The following is a 21,974-nucleotide window of genomic DNA, read 5'->3' as shown; positions in this document are numbered from 1 at the left end:
CCAAGAGTCCTGCTCTGGCAAGAAGGGAGGAAGTCATATAACTTTTAAATCCAGCCATTAGAAGATACATGCCAAGAGCACTTTGAAAGCAGAACACCTATTAAAAATAGCACACCTATTTAAACAGCTACTTCCCATTCACCAGGGCGGATCCGGCGTTCTAGTCGGAGGGAAGGCCTGGAGTGTATGCTGCTTGGCTCCACCACAGATGAGAAAGCACTTTAAAAGCTGCAGGCTAAATACTCGGACTTAGTCCCCAGAAATGTACATACCCTGGGGCTTCGAACTCCTCCCCTAAAACGCTATACCTGGCCTCAACTCCAACTCTGTCATTTTCTAAGATCTGAAGCTCTGAGAAGTGTTTGTGGGGGTGAGGAGGAGCATGGACACAGAGGTCCTTTCTCCAGATCTAGCACTGGACCAGGACTTAAAGCGCACGAGAAAGAGACTATCATTTCTCCCAGGCAAAGTCATTTTCCAACCAGAAAAGCCCCTGGATGGGCTACTGACAACCTGCAGCCCGAGGTCAACCTATAAAATGTTTCTGCCTGATTCCAGCACAAATGAAAACTGTGTGACAAGCTGGGTGGGAGATCATTACCTTATTTTACTAACAACTAAAAATCGTGAATCCTAGCATACAGGAGCTAGACTTGCCCCGACCTCCCAGCTGGCCACTGACCTCCCAGTTCCTGCAAAAATCAGGACGCTGGAGGTGCACCTTGCCCAAGGTCAGCTAACTCCCTGCTAACCCAGCAGTGAGCGAGGACCCTACAAAGCCTTTTCCTGTTCCCTGGCCTCCAAATAAGTGTTATTTTCAATGCATCAATTTACACCTGGAGGGAGGGAGACTGAGAGAAATCAAGGGATTCTGTAGTTGAGAAGGAAAATTTAGAAGAACCAGTAATTACTCAGCTCCCAAAGAGATATTAGGCCAGCATGCCCTGGCACTTCCTTTTCCTCTCCTCTGGAATCTTCCTCCTTTTAGTGAAATGGGGGCAGTTGGGAGACTGGGTGCTGGGCCCTGGGCTGGAGAGGGAGACAGCGATGGGAACCAGCACCAGGGAGAAAGTTTGCCTTAGGTTAGAGTGGGAGGAACGGGGGAGAGGGAAGCCTGTGAGAGGGACAGAGTGGAAATTGGAGAGGAAAGGTCTGATGGAAGTCAGAACAGAGAAGGACAAGGGATGGTAGAAACAGGGTCAGAAGTGGGCAGAGAGCAAGCAGAAGGGTAAAGACAGGATAAAGTGAGAAAGAAGCGAGTCAAAGGGGTAGAGGGAGGAAACGTCCAAGCAGGACCAGGAGCGAAAGTCGAGGAGAGCCCGAGAGCGTCAGCGTGTGGAGAAGGAGCTGGAGAGGGAGCGCCCCATCTCGGCTCCCGGCGCGGAGCTGGAGCCCGGGCGGCAGGAGCCGGGGAAGGGCGCCCGAGGCAGCGCCCGGCGAGCGGAGATGGAGCGGGTGGGCTGAGGTGGGTGCGGAAGGCAGGACCCCCCAGCCCTCGTCCCCACGGGTTGGAGTGGCTGGGCAGCCGGGAGAGTGGCTGGGCAGGCGCTCGCTCACCGATCCGGGCGGCCGGCACTGTCCTCCGTCCGGGGGCTGCGGGCGGGCGCGGGCGGTGGCGAGGAGGGCGGCGAGCAGCGGCCCCGCCAGGGCGGCGTGCATCCTGCCGGGGCCCGCGGGGCGCGGGGACCCTCCTGGGCGGCGCCCCCTCGGCGGGGCGGGGAGCCCCCAGCTGGGCACGGAGGTTCCTCCGGGACGCGGGGCTCCAGCGACGGGATGCTGGGAGCCCTCTGGGGCTGGGCTGGGTGTCCCTGCCGGACCTGGGGGTCCCTCTGGGGCGGGGCTCCGTCTGCTGGAAGAGGGGGACCCTCTGAGGCGGGGCCCCTCCCCAGGCGCGCAGCCCGGTTGGCCGAGTCCGGGGTTCTGAGAGCGCGCGGGTCCCAGAGCGCGCCGACGTCCCGGAGCTGCGTCGCGGTCCTGGGACGCGCGGGGTCCCGGGGCGGTACCGGGCTCCCAGGGCGCGCGGGGTCCCGGGTTACGCGGGGGGCCGGGAGCGCAAGGGTCCCAGGGGTGCGCGGCGCTCCAGGGGGCGCGCGGTGGGACAAGTGCGGCGGCGGGCGCGGCGGGGCGGGGGTCGGGTCTGGGGCGCCCGGCTGCCCCAGAGCCGGGCTCAGAGGGGCGGCGGGCGGCCGCGCGGCCGCTGCCCGGGCTCCGCCATGCTGCTCCGCGGCCGGGAGGGAGGGAGGGAGGAGGGCGGGAGAGCGGCGCGGAGCCGGGCCGGGCGGGGGGCTGGGGCCGCCGGGGCGGGGGGAGGGGAGGACCCGGCGCAGGGGGCGGGGGGCCGGGGCCGCGCCGGGCCGCGCCGGGCCGGGCCGGGCCGCAGGGAGTCGGGGCGAGCTCCGCGCCCGGGCGCAGCGAGGCGGGGTCTGATGGGCATGGCAGGCGCTCGCTCGCTCTTCTCTCGCTCCCTCGCTCGCTCCCTCACACACGCGCGGAGGGAGGCGAAGCCCGCAGCAGCCACTTCCCCACTTTCCAAACTTCCCAGCGCAACTTTTTCCTCTCCTCCCCTGCCCGTGCCTCCTCCTCCCCCATCGCTCCCCCTTCCCCTGGCCCGCTCCCCGCCAGCCGTAGCTTCCGTTCGCGGCCACCAGGGGGCGCCCGGGCCGAGGCTCCGCTCAGCCAACTTCAGTGGGCTTTTCCGTGGACAGGGTTGGGTGATGAATTCGGGGATGCGAACCAGCATCCCCTAAGCATTTGATGCGCAGGTCCTGGTAGGAGTTAACAGCGAAAGAAGCAGGAGTGGGCAGGCACTCCCAGACTGGGGGGAGGGGGGGAAGGCAGCACTCAAAGGGAAACCAGGGAAACTGGTAATTACAACTTTGTATCACACTGCTCCTGGCTAACACTGGCATGTGCTTAGTAGGTGCTCTGCAAACTCTAGCTGAATTAAAACAAAACAACAAAGTAGTCTTCCTCACAACTCCTTGGCACCTTCCATTTAAACAGTCTTGTCTCATTAACTTTCTTGGACCTGCCCAGGATCCCTGTAAATGGCCAGGGAACAGGGAAGATTCATACTCCCAAACCTTACACCACAGGAATTGAGAGAGCTCTTAAAACCAACCTTCTCTTCCTGAGAAGCGAATGAAGCTTAAAGAAAACCAAAGGGCAGGGCACAGGCTTCTGGGCCATTTTCAGCAAGTGGGGAAACTGAGTCACAGGCACCCTTGCTTAGTGCTATTAAATGAAACTTCACTAATTCCTCCTATGCTGACAAAAGAGACTGAAGTATGGAATTAGGTAGAATTGTCAGGAGCCCATAGCCTAGAGAGAAAGGCAGGGACAGTTATGCAAAGAGGCAGTTAAAATCAGGCAATGAGTGCCAGGACAGACAAAAGTACTGCAGATTACAAACAGAGAGGAAGGTCTCCTAACACAGCTTGGAGGCTCAGTGAAGACTCCTGGGAGGGACCTTGGAACAGAAGGCCAGTGGCAGGACCTGAAGTTGTGTCTTCCGGCCACGCTGGGGACCAGAACACGGAAGGGAAGGACAGGGATACCAGAGACTTGCAGGTTGAACCACATGAGATTGTTGTTTTTATAGATCCGAAATAACTAATGTTGGCAATTTCATATGGTTCAAACAACTAGGTATCCAGACCCACCTCATTCTCAGCGAGCGCACATCTGGCGACAGATGCAGAGCAGGCCAGAGTGCCTGGATGCTGTGAGAGAATAGTGTGGCTCCATGTGTCCCACACACAGAGCTCTGAGAACTGCAGCTGTGACAAAAGAGAAGTCCTTTAAAGAATCCCTGTTCCCCGAGGCTCCAGAGCTCCCACTGCTCTTGGTAAGGATGAGGTAAAACAGTTGAGAGGTGGGGGGAGGAGTTCATTCCACTGAGAGGGAGGGTGACATGGGGAGTTAGAAGACACAAGGCAGACAGAGGGTAACAAAGGACCTGATCAAGTTAAAAATGGACCCATATAATTAAAGCAATGAGGCCTGTGAATGTGTGTGTGATTTTTAAAATGTTCCAAGCCTTTTTCCCCTAAAATTATAAAAGTTTCATTGGCTAATTGTCATGAGTACCAGCTATGACTTCTTCCTTCATGGCCCTATCTTATGGCTGTGTGACGAGAGTCAAAAGAGTTAACCTCTCTGTGCCTCTCTTTCTCCATCCAGCTTCCTTATAAATATAAATATAAATATATATATATATAATATATATATATACATTTTTTTTTTTTGAGAGATAGAGGAGAGAGATTGAGCTGGGGAGGGGCGGAGAGAGAGAACCTTAAGCAGGTTCCACACTCAGTGCAGAGTCTGATGCAGGACTCAGTCTCACAACTCTGAGATCATGACCTGAGCCGAAATCAAGAGATAGACGCTTAACTGACTGAGCCACCCAGGAGCCCCTCCTGCCCTATTTTTCTAAGTCAATCTGTGCACAGTACTTTGGATCTCCACCAGCGATGTTACGGATATTGTTAATAAGATGCAAGAATGAACAGGTTTTTCCACTCTTAGCTGGAAAGAGAGTTGAAAACATTCATCAACACAAAGTAGTAGTATTTTTGAAGATAACTAGACAGGACAAACAACCCAAATGTCCATCTATAGATGAGTGGACATACAAAATGTGATATATTCTCATGCTGGAATATTATTTGTCCAGAAAAAGAAATGAAGTACTGATACACATTTCTGTGCAGATCAGTTTTGAAAATGTTACACCGAATAAAGGAAACCAGTCACAAAAAGGCAAAAATGATATGATTTACTCGTATAAAAGGTCCAGAGGCAGAGAATAATAGAGGCAGCAAGTAGATTAGTAGGATTAGGAGGAACAGGGAACTTGAGGGACCTGGGGTGAAAAGTACTGGGTTGCTTTGGGGAGTAATGAAAATCGTCGAGAATTAATTATGGTGAAGTTAGCACAACGCTGTGGACATACTACAAACCATTGAATTATACACTTTAAATGAACGAATTGTACGGTATGTGAATTATATTTCCATAAAGCTGTTACCAAAAAACAAGGGACAAACAAGTTTGGGCCTCCAGGAAAGGGTGCTCCTCAAAAACAAGGGTCTTAGTGTTTTCTAACAATTTTTTCCTCCCACTTGGTGGAGTGAGATAAGTCCCAATGAGCAGTCCTAAAATCCTGGAGATTCACTGTTGCTTCTGCTAATGACTCCCTGAGAAGCTTCAGAGAGTTCGGCTGGCCTCACTGGACCTCGGTTGCCCTGCCACTGGTATGAGCAGGCTCATGGAGAAAATAGCCCTTAAGAATCTTCTGTGTCCAACACTAGAGTTCAGAACGCCATGACCACTGCCTGCCCTGGGGCCTGTAGGCAGGATGGGAAAGGCACTGGGCTCAGGAAGCAGGCGCCGGACTCAGCCACCTGCCTCCTCTCCAGTGCACATCCGGCCCACTTTCCTTTTATTGCAATTTAATGAAGTTGTTCAATCAGATGGGTACCAGGAATCTGTAGGCTGTAACAGCCCGGGCAGACACAGAAGCCTTGTAGCGTAACTAAACCAACAAAATCTGCCTCTTAAACAGATCCAGGAGCCCCGGGTCCTGCCAAAGGGCATCCCTCAGGGAAGGAAACGAGGGGCTCCCTGTTCACCTGACCCAAAGGAGGCACTTTGCTCTGGGCCCGATGGCTGCCCTCTTCGCTGGCCATTGCTTGGGTTGCTGGCCCCATTGGTGTTTTCAGATGGGCCCCGCTGGGCCTGACTTCTAGTTCAGCCCCTCTTCCAGATGTGCCCATCTCTCACTCACCCCGAGCTCTGGCTTCTCCAGCCCAGCCTTCCTTGTCCGGAAGTTAACTGCTGATGACTGAAAGACAGGACTGCTTTGGGGGCAGGGAGGGTGGGGGAAGGAGAGCAGATTCCAGGACCCCGCAGCATCAACAGTGCTGAAGACAGTCTAGAGGGATGGAAAGAACTAGAAAATATCAGATACTGAGATGATTTAGAAAAGGGCATTCCCTCATGAAAGTGCGGAAGTAGACACAGGATTGCAGGGCATGGATCGGAGTCGCTACACAAGATAGCCTTGTAAAACAAACAAACAAACAAACAAACAGCAAAACAAAACAAAAACAACTTAAAAAGAATAATTAAAAAAAAAAAAAAAAGCCCACCTGTGGTCCAGCTCAGTGGAGGTGTGGAGAACAGGAAGGAATCAGCCCACATGTTGTCCTCACAGAACTTGCCATCCAGGGAGGGAGACAAGAGATGCAAATCATGTGATTTGGGAGACACATGGGGTGTGTGTATATGTTAGGGGAGCAACTTTTGTTGAGAAAGTCAGACTTCAGAGAGAGGAAATCAGCAAAGTTCTTTGTAAGAAGGTAAGATAAATGAAAACCAAATAAATATATATATATATATATTTATATATATAAATGTATTTAATTATATATTTATATATAAATATATAAAATATTTATAAAGATATAAATAAATAAATAAATAAATGAATAACGAATAATGACAAATAAATAATGGATAATAGCAAATAAATAAATAAAAATAAAGTTGGTCTTCAAGGTTGAGTGAGATTTGGAGGGGGAGGATGAGAAGGGGAAGGTTATTTCAGACAGTAGAAAGAGCATGTGCAGAGGTATGGGAGTTTAAGGGTCTGACATATTTGGGAATCTGTGAATGATGACGGGGGAGACTTAGCATTTCAGAAACACTAAGGAAGGTTGGAAATAAGACTGCAGCAGGAAGGGCCATGCATGAATGTGGGAAGCCTTTGGTCTTACCATTCAGAGGATATATTCTTCCCAGCTTGCCCTGCATGAATTGCAGGTGGAATTGAGAGTGACTCCATGTCAGGTTCTAGGTGAGATGTGTGCAGGCATCAGTGACACACCAGTGCTCTGCACTGACTTAATTCACAAATGCTTATTGCATCCCCACATGTACCATATAGTGTACTAGGCATGAAGGAGTATGGTCCGGACCTCTGGCTACTTGCAGTTTTGAAACAAGATAGAAATACTCAGGCGTCTAGTTGCAATGCATTTAAGTGCCAAGTGAGTGCTGTAGTATTGTGAGAGTCAGGAGACATCAGAGAGAATTGGAATGTCAAGGACATCATCTAGGAGTAGTGGAGATTTGACTTAGGCAATGAAGGAAAGGTAGCATTTCAACAGATGGAAAGAGAAAGCGCAGGGACGGCTGTGGGGCTGGGAATAGGACATCCAGGCTGGAGAAGAAGGTGGGCTGGAGGGCGGTCTTGGGCGACACAGTTGGTGGCAGGAGGCGATCTGCAGGTGCAGGAGGGCAAGCAGCTAGGGGTTGTCGTAGACCAGTTCTGTGCAGGACCTTTTATCTAACGGGTCTCGGCAACACTGTGAGACAGATATTTTTACCCCATTTTAAAGATTAGGAAACAGAGTCTCAGAGGGGATACATGGCATATTCAAGTCACAGTTGATGATTAGAGGCCTGGACGGTCTAGTTCTTTCTATGAAACCACTTGCTTCCTTTCTGACACAGGTGGAAAGTTAGCACGGGTAGCATGAGCTGATTGGGTGTGGCTTCTGATCACACACACACACACACACACACACACACACACGCACAATCACTGGGGGACACTTCACACCGCATACAGCGCATCCTGGACTGTCTCTCACCTCATTAGGACATGGGACAATTGTCCTTTAGGAGACTTGTGCCTTTCACTCTAGCCAAGCTGTGCCAGGCCCCATCCCTCCTTTTAGGATTCAGAAGAAGTATGGAAAGGGGAAAAAGAAATGTGATGCCTGAAACAAAATACCCCATCGAGCTGACCACTAAGTAGCACTTAGACCCCGAGTATACACACAGCTGCTTTATGTAATGAAGGCTATAGGCCATGTTCCTGGATATAAAATAACAAACCACATATAACGTTTTACATTGCTATGTAATTAGCACGGATCTGTGAGTGTGTGAGCCGGCTGGGGGGAGGGAAGGGGGGCTCGGGCCTCCAACAGGGTAAGCCGTGGAGAAAAGACCATGTGCTGTGGGACCAGAATGACAGGAGTATGAATTCTGGCTCCTTTGCTTTGTATCCCTAAGGGCACTAGGGCAGTTCTTGGGGTGAGAGTGCTGGTGACGCCTGCATCTACGGAGGTTGTAGTAAGACTTTGGGCAACTTATTTAAACTCAGAGAACTTCCAATTTCATATTTGTCAATAGGAGTAAAAGTATAAGCCCTACAGAAAATGGTTTTGCCCTTTCTGCCCTCATGGAAACGCTCGGCAATATCTAAAGACATTTTTGGTTATCATAACTGGGAAGGTGCTGCTGGCCTCTGGTGGGTAGAAGTCCTGGGTGCTGTTAAGCATCCTACCGTGAGTGGGACAGTTCCCACAACAAGGAACTCTCCCCCCACAGAATACCAGTCATACTGAGATTGAGGAATCCTGTCTTACAGAGTTGCTGTTTGGAGATTCTCATCTCTTTTTTTTTTTTTTTTTTTTTTTGACAGACAGAGATCACAAGTAGGCAGAGAGGCAGGTGGGGGGTAAGGGGGTAGAGGGGAAGTAGGCTCCCTGCTGAGCAGAGAACCCACTGAGGGGCTCGATCCTAGGACCCTGAAATCATGACCTGAGCCAAAGGCAGAGGCTTAACCCACTGAGCCACCCAGGTGCCCCTGGAGGTTCTCATCTTCACAAACTTTTACTGACAATGTACTGTGTACCCAACACTGTTCTTATCACTTTATTTAAATGTGTTACCTCTTACTCGTTTGTAGTAAATTGATGAGGAAGATACTATTATTATCCTTATTTTACAGATGAGGAAACTGAGGTCCCCAAACCTGCCCAGAGTCACACGGCTGGTCATCAGTGGAGCCAGGATCTGAAACAAGGCAGTGTGGCTCCAGAGCCTGCCATGTGCCTGACGGAGCTCACGCTCAGCAGGTGCCTACTTCTGTGCCTGGCATGTGGTAGCGATGGTGACTCCTGAAAGGGCATGAGAGGAATCATTCGTTCCTTCATGCATCGCATGTGTGTGGTGAGTCTAATCCGTGCCTGGTACTAAAGAACTGGGCAACCAGATGGGTAGAGTTTTTGCTCCCACAGACCTTACTTCCTAGTTAATGAAGACAAATAATAGAGTGGTAACCATTACCAGTGGAGACAATGGAAGTCATAGAGTGTCCGGTGAACCAGGAAGAGTTTGCCAGGGAAAGATCTGTGGAAAGAGCATTCCCAGTGGAGGGCAAAGCCCCGAAAGAAGAAAGCCACCTTTGGTGTGTTTGGGACAAGACAGAAATCCAGCAAAGCTGGATGCATCGGACACAAGGGAGAAAATCCTAAGAGATCACAAAGAGATGTGGGTCAAAGGAAGACGCTGGAATTCCAGCTTTGCTGAGAAGCTAGAGGAGGGTTTTAAAGAGGAGTAACATGACCTGATTGGCATTTTTAGAAGATGGATCAGACTGTAGTGTGGGCCTCAGGAGCCCGCTAAGGGCTTTAGGGCAGTGCTTGGGGTGAGGAGGTTGTAGAGAACGAGGAAAGTGAGCAGATTTGGATCATACAGTTAGAGCCAGATGGCAGGTAGGCCATGGGGATGAAGGGGCCAGAGGAATCAAAAGAAACACTGAGGGTTTTGTCCTGAGGGACTGGCTGCATTTACTGAGAGGGGTGACAAGAATACGGTTTTAGGTCATGTTAAGTATGAGCTGCCCACTGGGGTCCTAGAGGTGCTAGGGAAGCAGCCTACATGTGAACGCGGGGCTCAGCAGAGCAGTCCAGGCTGGAAGGTTGGGTTCCATTGCACAGGGATGCTATTTAAAGCTATTTAAAGCAAAGGGCCCACCTGAAAGACAGAGAAGACAGAGAAAGCCTGCGGCTAACACCAGAGGACCTACTCATTTCCAGTTTGAGAGAGGAGCCTCCACCCCAAGCAACAGAAGTAGAAGAACACCAGAAGGCAAGAAGGCAGGATACCCAGTGAAAGAAACCAGGGAAGTGACCATTAGATTTGACCGCAGGGAGGTCGCCGGGAGGCATTTCAGTGGATTGCTAGGGACAAAAACTCCACAGATTGAGAACAGAGGGAGGAGAGGAAGCCGAAACAGCCAGTTCAGGCAACCCTTCTCAGGCTGTGGGGGAAAAGGCTTAAAAGTAATGGAGTGGCATAAGAACATGGGGGCAATGGAGAGACCTTTTAGAACATGGGCCATACAGGGTGCTTATATGCTGATAGGAAGGATGGGCAGAAGGAAGGAACTTGGGATCCCAGGGAGAGAGGGCTCTACCGGAGACAGCCTTGAGAGGCACGAGAGAGAGCGCAAGATACTTGAGATCCAAAGGCAGTGGACAGGCTAATCTTTGGTGGGACATTTCAGCTGCTGTTGAGGGAAGGCAGCTAGCATATGACAGTCTCAAAGAAGGGAGCCCCCATGACCTGTCCGAGGACGCAGTCATTCAGAGTAGAACCATTCTTGTGGCGTGTCTTCATAGGAGGGAGTTAAGAACAGGAGGCTATCCAAAGGGGCCAAAATTTGGGATTCACCAGAATGAGAGGGCCAGGCTGAGGCAGGAGAGAGCAAGTACAGAGGTTGTCCAGATGGACTCAAGCAGAGCTAAATGAAGTATAAAGGGTTAAGGGGGGGGTAATTGGTGGTTCAACCATCATCTAGGGGTGATGTGGGTCTTTCAGCTTCCTCCTTTTATCTGGGCCCTTGCAGGACCATGTGATTTATGCAAGTTAATGTATGCATTTCTTTTCTTTTTTCTTTTTTTTTTTTTTTTTTAAAGATTTATTTATTTATTTATTTGACAGAAATCACAAGTAGGCAGAGAGGCAGGCAGAGAGAGAGGAGGAAGCAGGCTCCCTGCTGAGCAGAGAGCCCGATATGGGGCTCGGGGCTCCATCCCAGGTCCTGGGATCAGGACCTGAGCCCAAGGCAGAGGCTTCAACTCGCTGAGCCACCCAGGCGCCCCAGTGTATGCATTTCTATAGTGACTAAGAGCTTGTAACTGCCAAACACAAGCTGTATAAGAAAAAGCTTCACAACTTCCCAGCTTCCTCCCTCCAGATCTCCTTGTCCTCATCTGTGGAGCGAAAACAACAGCAAGGCGGGGCTCCCAGCTTTGTTGTGGGGATCAAGCTGAGGGACGTGAGAGCACTTGGTGTACGGTCGAAGCTGGGAATATTACTTTTATGATTATTATTAATAATACTGATAAGAAGAGGGCTCTAAGGTACATCCTGTCCTAGGATAAACACTGTGGCGCTCTTCTGAAAAAGTTATAAGGGGCACCTGGGTGGCTCACTTGGCTGAGCGTCTAACTCTTGACGTCGGCTCAGGTCATGATCTCAGGGTCGTGAGAAGGAGCCCTGGGTCAGGCTGTGAGCCGGGCATGGAGCTTGTTTAAGAACTTCTCACTCCCTCTCCCTCGGCTTCTCCTCCCTCTCCCCTCTGCAAATGCGCCCGCTCTCGCTCTCTCAAGTAAATAAATAGTTATAGGGGCACCTGGGTGGCTCAGGTGGTTAAGCCTCTGCCTTCAATTCAGGTCATGATTCCATTATCCTGGGATCGAGCCCCGTATCAGGCCCCCTGCTCAGCAGGGAGTCTGCTTCTCCCTCTCTAGCTTCCCCACACTGGTGTTCCCTCTCTCACTATCTCTCTCTGTCATAAATAAATAAAATTTTAAAAAATAGTTATAAAAGAGCACGAGTCATCTGCAACATGAACACCTTCTGAAGAAGTCTTGAGTGTCCATGGCACCGGGGTCTCCAGAGCCCCCACAGGGGACAGGGTACACTGCGCACAAGGGCACTCTGCTGAGGACGTGAGCGGGCAGTGCTATCCAGCCGGAGGCGAGGACCTGCTTCTGTGTTTGACTCCACCAGGCACTGTGCAAGCTGGCAGTGGCTTGGGGGACGCCCACCAGCACACTTCTGCAAATATTTAGAATCACTTGGCCTTTACTTACCCAAACCAGTAATGGGGAATCTGTTGACTTTCTTTAGTTCTCGACATTTTCATGATGACGTTCCAGGTGTACCCCCAGTTACAGACGTTCCCTCCTCTACTTGCATGCTCTGCTTTCCCTCTAAACTCGTCATATCCAAATTCGAAACTCCATTTTTCTCAATTTAGAATTCGGGTTGGATTCTCTCCTTCTCATCTGTTATGCATGCTACGTCTTCTCATTAATCCTACTCAGAGGCTACTTAAGACATTTAGCGACAAGAAACTCACTTCCTTCTGAGGTAGCCAACTCCACTTTAAAACAACTCTTAACATTTAGAAACATCCGTAAATCGAGTCTGCCTCCGCCTGTCTGAGGTGTGCATCAGCATACCTTATATCCACAAGGGACTGGTTCCCTCTCTCGGGATCCCATGGAGCAAGTCTTCTCCACTGTCTTCGTCATAGATTCACAGAGACAAGGTCACTATTCATAGATTCACAGAGACAAGGTCACTCTGTGTCTCATTGTTCTTTCTTCCCTTCCTTATGTAAAAGGTTTTGCCTGTGTCTACTCTCTTGATCACCATTTTAAAGATTCCTTGTGTGGTGATGGGCATTAAAGAGGGCACATGGTATGATGAGCACTGGGTGTTAAGCTCCACTAATGAATCATTGAACATTGTATCAAAAACTAAGGATGTACTATACCTTGGCTGATTGACTTTAAATTAAAAATAATTTAAAAAGATTCCTTGTTCCTAGAACCCATGCTGGTTCCAACATTCTGCAGTTGTCTCATTCATTGATTTACTAAGTCGTACATCTGTCATCTATGTGCCCAGGGATTGGAGGCTAAGAGAGATGAAATGATTTGTCCAGAATCTTCCAGCTGCTGAGCTGTTCTGATTGTAGACCTGCTCTTTCAATATACCACAGCTGCCTCCGTCGAGAAGCAATGACCCTTTGAATCCAATCAGCCTTCCAAGTGGCAGAAGTGCCCCCGCTTAGCTGAATTTTCTGCCTCAGAGCTTTTCCCTTAATCTGTCCAGACTGTCTCCAGTCCTACTTCTTTCTTCTCCTCTCAAATCAGCAGCTCATGCTAGAGGTCTAGCCGAATCAGTGCCAACCATTTCTTCACCGTTCTAGAGCCTTTTTCCTCCAGACTTCCAGACATCTCACAGCTGAAGTAATCACTGTTTCCAGCCATAACCTAAAACATTAATTAGAGCAGGACTAGGAAAACAGTTCTTCAGACAGTGAATTATTAAGACAGTGAATTCAAAGGACTGTCACATCTAGAGGGAGAGAATATGGCTAGACAGAAGCCTCATGAGGGTAGAGCTTGTGTCTGTGTTTTTCATTTAACTTTGTGCATCCTTCATATTCCTAATGGCTGCTACGGCTAATTGATAACATATTGGGGGCACTTCCACTGTGTCAGGCATTTACCAAGATGTAAGAGGTGGGAGAATGCCATTTGTTCCAACCCCTCACCAACACTTGACCTGTCCCATTTTTGTGATTACAGTCATCCTTGTGGGTGTGAAGTGGTCTCTCATTGTGGTTTTAATGTGCACTTCTCCAGTGACTAATGATGTTGCATCTTTCTCGTACTTCTTTGACATTCTTAGTGAGTGAATCCTTTGTTCGAAGTTTTGGCACACGGACTACTGGGCTGTTTGACTTTTTCCTGACTTGTGATAACTTCCTCAATATTGTGTTCACAAATCTTTTGTCAAACAAGAGTTTTGCAGATTCGTGTTTTCTCCCAGGACATGGCTTGTATTTTCGTTTTCTGAAGAATGCCTTCTGAAGAGCAAATTTTTTTAACTTCTAAGAAATCCAGGTTTTTTGTTTGTTTAATAACTCGTGCTTTTTGTGCCTTATTTTAAAGATCTTGGCCTAACTCATGGTCACTAAGGTTTTCTTTCCTTGGCTTTCTCCCAGAAGTTTTATAGTTTTAGGTTTTACAATTAGGTTCAGTAATCCATTTTCAGTTGAATTTTGTATGAAGTGTGAGGTAAGGATCAAGAGCTCCTCCTCCTCCCTCTTCCTCCTCCTCTTCCTCCTCCTCCTCCTTCTTCTTTGGAAATGACTATCGTCCCAGTCTCATGTGTTAAAAAGATTATCCTTTCTGTACTGCCTTGCCTTTGCACCTTTATAAAAAATCATTTGTTGCTGATGTGTGGGCCTATATTTGGACTATTTTGCTCCACTGATATATGTATTTACAGCAACACCGCACTGCCTTTATTATTATAGCTTTAAAATTAGCTAAACAGGGGCACCTGGGTGGCTCCATGGGTTAAAGCCTCTGCCTTCAGCTCAGGTCATGATCCCGGGGTCCTGGGATCAAGCCCCGCATCTGGCTCTCTGCTTGACAGGGGGCCTGCTTCTCTTCCTCTCTCTCTGCCTGCCTCTCTGCCTACTTGTGATCTCTCTGTCAAATAAATAGATAAAATATTAAAAAAAAAATTAGCTAAACAGCTAGGCAGTGTATGTCTTCGAACTTTGTTCTTCATTTTCAAATTTCTTTGGCTACCTTAAGTCATTTGCATTTTCATACAGATTTTAGAATCAGTTTGTCAATTTTTGCACAAAATCCTGCTGAGTTTCTGACTGAGACTGCAATGAATCTCCAGATCAATCAGGGGGAGAATTTACATTTTTAATCTTATGATTCATAAGCATGGCTTATCTTTTTTTAGCTTTTCTTTAACTTCCCCTGGCAATATTTTGTGATTTTCAGCATGTATAACATGTATATCTTTTATAATAATTTTCCCTAAGTATTTCATAATTTTTAATACTGTTATACATAGCATTTTAAAATTTTCAATTTATGGGGACACCTGGGAGCTCAGTTGGTTAAGCGTCTCCCTTCAGCTCAGGTCATGATCGCTGGGTCCTGGGATTAAGCCCTGCATCTGGCTCCCTGCTTAGCAGGGAGCCTGCTTCTCCCTCTCCCTCTGCCTGCTGCTCCCTCTGCTTGTGCTTGCTCACTCTCTCACTCTCTTTCTGACAAGTAAATAAAGTATTAAAAACAATTTAAAATTTTCAATTTATGACTGTGCTTTGCACATATATAAAATACAACTGAATTTTGTATATTGCTTTTATTTCCCACAACCTTACCTTTTTTTAAAATATATCTAGTGAGATGACCATATGGATCTGTAATGATATTCCCTCCTCATTCTTGTTATTGGTAATTTAATGTGTATTTTTCATTTGTATATGTTCTTAAAAATAAACGTTGCTATCTTCCTAGGAACATCGCCAAAGGCAAGGGAAGCAAGGGCAAAAATGAACTATTGGGATTTCATCAAGATCAAAAGCTTTTGCACAGCAAAGGAAACAGTTAACAAAATCGAAAGACAACTGACAGAATGCGAGAAGATATTTGCAAACGACATATCAGATAAAGGACTAGTGTCCAAAATCTATAAAGAACTTAGCAAACTCAATACCCAAAGAACAAATAATCCAATCAAGAAATGGGCAGAGGACATGAACAGACATTTCTGCAAAGAAGACATCCAGATGGCCAACAGACACATGAAAAAGTGCTCCGTATCGCTCGGCATCAGGGAAATACAAATCAAAACCACAATGAGATATCACCTCACACCAGTCAGAATGGCTAAAATCAACAAGTCAGGAAATGACAGATGCTGGCGAGGATGCGGAGAAAGGGGAACCCTCCTACACTGTTGGTGGGAATGCAAGCTGGTGCAACCACTCTGGAAAACAGCATGGAGGTTCCTCAAAATGTTGAAAATAGAACTGCCCTATGACCCAGCCATTGCACTACTGGGTATTTACCCTAAAGATACAAACATATTGATCCGAAGGGGCACGTGCACCCGAATGTTTATAGCAGCAATGTCCACAATAGCCAAACTATGGAAAGAACCTAGATGTCCATCAACAGATGAATGGATAAAGAAGATGTGGTATATATACACGATGGAATACTATGCAGCCATCAAAAGAAATGAAATCTTGCCATTTGCAACAACGTGGATGGAACTAGAGCGTATCATGCTTAGTGAAATAAGTCAAGCGGAGAAAGACAGCTATCATATGATCTCCCTGATATGAGGAAGTGGAGATGCAACATGGGGGCTTAAGTGGGTAGAAGAAGAATCAATGAAACAAGATGGGATTGGGAGGGAGACAAACCATAAGTGACTCTTAATCTCACAAAACAAACTGAGGGTTGTTGGGGGGATGGGGCTTGGGAGAAGGGGGTGGGATTATGGACATTGGGGGTGTGTGTGCTTTGGTGAGTGCTGTGGGGTGTGTGGACCTGGCAATTCACGGACTTGTGCCCCTGGGGATAAAAATATATGTTTATAAAAAATTAAAAATTAAAAAAAAAGCCAAATGTTGCTGTTTTGTATGCATGTATTTTTAATGCATATAAATGGTACTGTGTTATTAATCTGATTCCTTTTTTGCTTTTGGGCCCCAAAGAGTACACTCTACAACCAATTTCTATTTCTTCTGACTGCTACGTAATACACAATGGTGCTACCCCATACATTATACCTGTTCACTCTGACTGATGGTCTTCCAAGTTGCCTCCAACTCCCTGACTCCACAGATAATGTCGCCATGAACATCTTTATACATATTCTCTTGTAAACCTGCATGAAGTTTGGGGAGGATGCATACTCAGGAGCTCAATAGCTGAATTATAAAATGTGCATATAGTTAATTTGACTATGAGATAGGGAATGTCCTCCAGAATGGCTCTACCACTTCATATCCTGCCCGCCTAAGGGATTTAGGGAATCCCGTATCTGCGAATCTTGCCACCATCCAGCCTTCTATTCTTTTTATTGGTGTAAATTATAGAAAATGATATGTCATTATAGTTTAGCTTAAATCTCTCTGATTACTAATGCTTATAAGCAGCTCTCCCTATATTTTTTTGTTTTGGGGGGAGGTTCCATTTCTGAATATTTCATATATATCCTTTGAGTTTTCTCTTTTTCTTGTTCATTTGCAGGAATTTCCTGTATCTTCTAAATGTTAATCTTTTAAAAAAGATTTTATTTATTTGAAAGAGAGAGTCAGAGAGAGTGTGAAGGGGGAGAGGCAGAAGGAGAAACAGACTCTCCACTGAGCTGGGAGCCTGACTCAGGGCTCAATCCCAAGACCCATAAGATTATGACCTGATTCGAGGGCAGCCACTTAACCAAATGAGCCACTCTGGTGTCCCTAAATGTTAATCTTTTGTCAGTTTTAAACATTGTAAATATCTTCTATCCTGTTATTGATTTATCTTCTCCATGGTGCCATTTATTGATAAGAAATATTTTTTATTTATTATTTTATCTTTTTAAAGGTTTCTATTTATTTGAGAGAGAAAGAGAGAGAGACTGAGCATGAGCAGGGGAAGGGGGCTGAAGGAAAGACTCCCAAGCAGACTCCCTGGTGAGCATGAAGCCCAGCGCAGGGCTTGATCCCACGACTCTGAGATCACGACCTGAGCTGGTATCAACAGTCGGGTTGCTTAACACACTAGCCACCCAGCCACCCCCGGGACACATTTTTAATATTAAGTCAGCCTGTCCGTGAACATGAATGTCTCTCAATGAATTCAGATCATCTTCTAGGTTTTTTTTTTTTAAGGATTTTATTTATTTATTTGACAGACAGAGATCACAAGTAGGCAGAGAGGCAGGCAGAGAGAAAGGAGGAAGCAGGCTCCCTGCTGAGCAGAGACCGCAATGCGGGGCTCCATCCCAGGACCCTGAGATCATGACCTGAGCTGAAGGCAGAGGCTTTAACCCACTGAGCCACCCAGGTGCCCCAATCTTCTATGTTTTATATTAGTATTATATTCTTTTTATATAGTAGTCTTTTATATGCTCTTTCTCCATAGTATTTTTGTTGTAATTCCTAGATACTTTCTATGTTGTTGTTACTATGAATCGTGTCCATATTTAATGAGTGCCTTCTGTCTGCAGGCCCTGTGTTGGGTGCTAGGGATGTAGGATGTGGTAGTGGTCATGACACAGGCTCTGGTCTCATGGAGCTGACACTGCAAAGACAGACATGACACATGTAAATAGATGAATAAGACCACACATTGTGAAGAGTTGCTAAAACAAAGAGATTTGCTAAAGCAAAGGCCCAGCCTTCCACCCTGGCCCTTTGCCTTCCCTACGTCATTCTGCAGTGCTCTGCATCTCTGCTCTTACAGAGATCCTGACCAGATGTCAGGAAACCAGGATTTCCAGTCCCAGATCTGATTCTATCTAGCCAGTTTGTTCATCTTTACAACAAAGGGCTGAACTAGATAAACTTTCAGGACTCTTCTAGCACCATCCATTTTCCTTTGTTCCTTCTCTTCTCCCTCCCTCTCTCCTTCCTTCCTTCCCTGGTTGAGTGTGAAAGAAAGCATAGTATTACCTGGAAAAGGGAAACTGCCATGTCTGGTTTTAAGATGTCACAATAGTCAGGCCAAATGCCCACAGAACGTTCAGGTATGAATCTTGAGAGAAGACTCTATGGTAGAAATGGACAATTGAGAGATAGCTCGGGAAAGCTGCCACGTGAATGAGACAACTTAGAAAGAGTGCATAAAATAACAAAAGAGGAGGACTAAGAATAGAACCTGGGGTCTGAGCCATTTAAAGTAAATTAGAGAGAGGACAATTTTCAGAGGAAAATGGCCATAGGTTTAGTTTTATTTTTTTTTTAAGATCTCTTTTTTTAAAATTTTTTATTTTTTATAAACATATATTTTTATCCCCAGGGGTACAGATCTGTGAATCGCCAGGTTTACACACTTCACAGCACTCACCAAAGCACATACCCTCCCCAATGTCCATAACCCCACCCCCCTTCACCCAACCCCCCTCCCCCCAGCAACCCTCAGTTTGTTTTGTGAGATTAAGAGTCACTTATGGTTTGTCTCCCTCCCAATCCCATCTTGTTTCATTGATTCTTCTCCTACCCACTTAAGCCCCCATGTTGCATCTCCACTTCCTCATATCAGGGAGATCATATGATAGCTGTCTTTCTCCGCTTGACTTATTTCACTAAGCATGATACGCTCTAGTTCCATCCACGTTGTTGCAAATGGCAAGATTTCATTTCTTTTGATGGCTGCATAGTATTCCATCGTGTATATATACCACATCTTCTTTATCCATTCATCTGTTGATGGACATCTAGGTTCTTTCCATAGTTTGGCTATTGTGGACATTGCTGCTATAAACATTCGGGTGCACGTGCCCCTTCGGATCAATATGTTTGTATCTTTAGGGTAAATACCCAGTAGTGCAATGGCTGGGTCATAGGGCAGTTCTATTTTCAACATTTTGAGGAACCTCCATGCTGTTTTCCAGAGTGGTTGCACCAGCTTGCATTCCCACCAACAGTGTAGGAGGGTTCCCCTTTCTCCGCATCCTCGCCAGCATCTGTCATTTCCTGACTTGTTGATTTTAGCCATTCTGACTGGTGTGAGGTGATATCTCATTGTGGTTTTGATTTGTATTTCCCTGATGCCGAGCGATACGGAGCACTTTTTCATGTGTCTGTTGGCCATCTGGATGTCTTCTTTGCAGAAATGTCTGTTCATGTCCTCTGCCCATTTCTTGATTGGATTATTTGTTCTTTGGGTGTTGAGTTTGCTAAGTTCTTTATAGATTTTGGACACTAGTCCTTTATCTGATATGTCGTTTGCAAATATCTTCTCGCATTCTGTCAGTTGTCTTTCGATTTTGTTAACTGTTTCCTTTGCTGTGCAAAAGCTTTTGATCTTGATGACATAGGTTTAGTTTTAAATGACAAAGGTTTTTAATCTCCTTTGAAGACACTTTGAGTGGAAGTTTAATGATTCAAAATCAATCTTTTAGAATTATTTCTACATCATCTTCCCTCTGGAATAAAACTGGAAAAAATGTCAAATTGATGATCTTCTGTGATCTCAAAAGCACATTGGCTTTTAAGGATTTTGTTAACAAGATACTGGAGCAAGTCACTCTATTGCACATTGCCTCAGTTTCCCCATTTATAAAGTGAGCATAATAAGTCTTATCTGTTGAGACTGTGGTTAATGTGAAATTTGGCTTAGGAAAGTAGGAAATTTTTATGGAATTAGGAAATCTTCATGTTTTAATTCTTTATGATAATACCAAGGGTTAAATTTGTTTTCTGTCTCTGACCTTTTCTCCCCATCCAGTGACTAGCTTTTTCGTAAACTAGTGTTCATTCCATTCTTGCATACCACCTCCTTCTGTCTCAGCTCCTCTGAGCGCCCCACGCCCAGCAGTTGGGAGATTGGAAAGACACCATCTGCTGGTTAATAAACAGACATGTATTCATTTATAAGTTGATTGGATGAGCGTGTCTCTTGATGTCCCCGTTCTGAATGTTTGTGCATTCCACCACAATCTCACACCCAGAGGCTGTGTGGCTGGGATGAATCCCATCTGAGCTGACCATCCTTCCTGGAATCCGTGGGCTGCAGAGGACGTGAGTTTAGCCAAAGTGGACACCTGCCACCGACTCAGAACAGCAGTGGCTCTGGAGAATCCTGACTTTACAGAGTCTGCCTGGGGCCCTGACCACAAGGCCCGAGCATCACGGATGGAGCATCTACGGAACACCTATGGGTGGGGGGAGAGTGTGGTGAAACTGGAGTAAACCAAGAGACCTGGGTCCTAGTGCCTCAAAGGAAAGAGGATAGTGCGGATGGTGACAGGCTTGGGACAGACCCTTAAGGCATTTCATGGGCAACTTTTTATTTATCTAGGCCAGATTGGGACCCAGCAACCCATAACTTCCCCCGCCGATGGATTACTATTCTTCCGAAAGATCCACACGTCTCTCAAGTCCCTCTGAGCTCTGCGACATCCACTGGAGCGAGAGGATTTCTCTGGGAGCTGCAGGCGCTCGTGCTCCCTGCACTCGGCTGGAGTCTTGGGCTGCCCTCCTCCAAGTCGACATGAATTGCTGCAGATGTATCTGGGCTCCTTGGCCATGCACTTGAGTTCTTTATCCCCAGGTCCGTGTCCCAGAGACATGAATTGTTGAAAGGGAGACTGTTTGCTTTGTTTTTTAAAGATATGTTGAAGAAACAGAATGAAGCGCAGAATTAAGAAGAGCCAGCTCCTCCACTGCCCACAGGTTTAGAGGCGCAAAAAATCCTTTTGCGAGATGGGAACTCATACCAATCAGTTTGCAAGGCCTTTCCATTTCCCAGAGAGGACACTGAGGTCCTCCCATTAAAAGCACTTGCCCAAAGTATTGTAGAGAGTCAGTGACAGAACGGAGATTAAAATCCATTTATTTTTGTTTAATCCCAGTCTGAGCTTCGACTCTGTACAGCAGGGATGACTTAGGGCAGTCTTAGAAGGGGGATGAGTGGCCCTGGGCAGCACACAGGCAGCCAGGACCAGGCCAGGGGCTGGGGCTGTCTCCGCGGGCCTGCACATCTCTCCCTGGGAGCTCACGCTGGTCCTCGCTTTCTGTCTTAGTCTTCTCTCCTCCAGCTTGGGCTGCCATCCACACAGCAGGACTGATCTGGGGCGGGGGGTGGTCTGTCTGTGGGCACACCTACCTGATCACTCCAGCCGAGCTCTAAGCCCCACACCCACCCACCACTAATTGCAGGGTCTGAAAGCCAATGGTTGGTGAGTGGATCCCGGCACTGTAGCTGGAACATGAACTTGAGGTCGGACAGACCTAAATTCAGAACCCCAATTTACCTACTCTTAGTTGTACAGGCTTACACAAGCAACTTTAGGACCTCCGCTTCCAAATTTGATTTTCACACTAACCCAGGTGAAGAACACATGTTAGGAAAGTGAGAATCGTAGAAGAAATGGCGACAGTGTAGGGGCAACAGTAATTACAGGAGAGGTAGATCATGACCAATGGGACCCTTGTTCCCTGGTGCTGAGTTCAAATCCTCCCATCGGCAAGTTCTGTGAGGCAGGTGCAAGGCTCGTCCCATTTTATGGATGAGAAAACCGAGGCAGGAAGAGTTGGGCACTAGCTTTGCTAT

At 47.2% G+C, this 21,974-nt stretch overlaps 1 protein-coding gene and 1 long non-coding RNA gene across 3 annotated transcripts in view; one reads left to right on the top strand and one right to left on the bottom strand.

Moving 5' to 3' along the window:
* The window catches only part of TRABD2B (TraB domain containing 2B), a 199,759-nt gene extending 197,519 nt beyond the window's left edge, over window positions 1–2,240 (bottom strand). Inside the window, exon 1 of the mRNA XM_032361501.1 lies at window positions 1,558–2,240. Within this exon, the coding sequence (XP_032217392.1) occupies window positions 1,558–1,659 (102 nt within the window). The 5' untranslated portion in view covers window positions 1,660–2,240. The remainder of the gene's footprint in view (window positions 1–1,557) is intronic.
* LOC116600960 lies at window positions 1,008–15,264 on the top strand. Of its 2 annotated transcripts, XR_004289869.1 has the most exons (4): window positions 1,008–1,465; window positions 3,649–3,847; window positions 8,810–9,030; window positions 15,216–15,264. It is a non-coding gene; the product is annotated as an uncharacterized LOC116600960 (long non-coding RNA). The 2 variants fall into 2 exon arrangements; XR_004289868.1 differs by lacking the exons at window positions 3,649–3,847; window positions 8,810–9,030 and having other exon boundaries at window positions 15,216–15,245.
* Window positions 15,265–21,974: the final 6,710 nt, after the last annotated feature.

The sequence above is a fragment of the Mustela erminea genome, chromosome 10, assembly GCF_009829155.1.
Source record: "Mustela erminea isolate mMusErm1 chromosome 10, mMusErm1.Pri, whole genome shotgun sequence".
NCBI lineage: Eukaryota > Metazoa > Chordata > Mammalia > Carnivora > Mustelidae > Mustela > Mustela erminea.
Note: the sequence above shows the minus strand (reverse complement) of the source record. Positions and strands in the feature narration are given on the sequence as shown.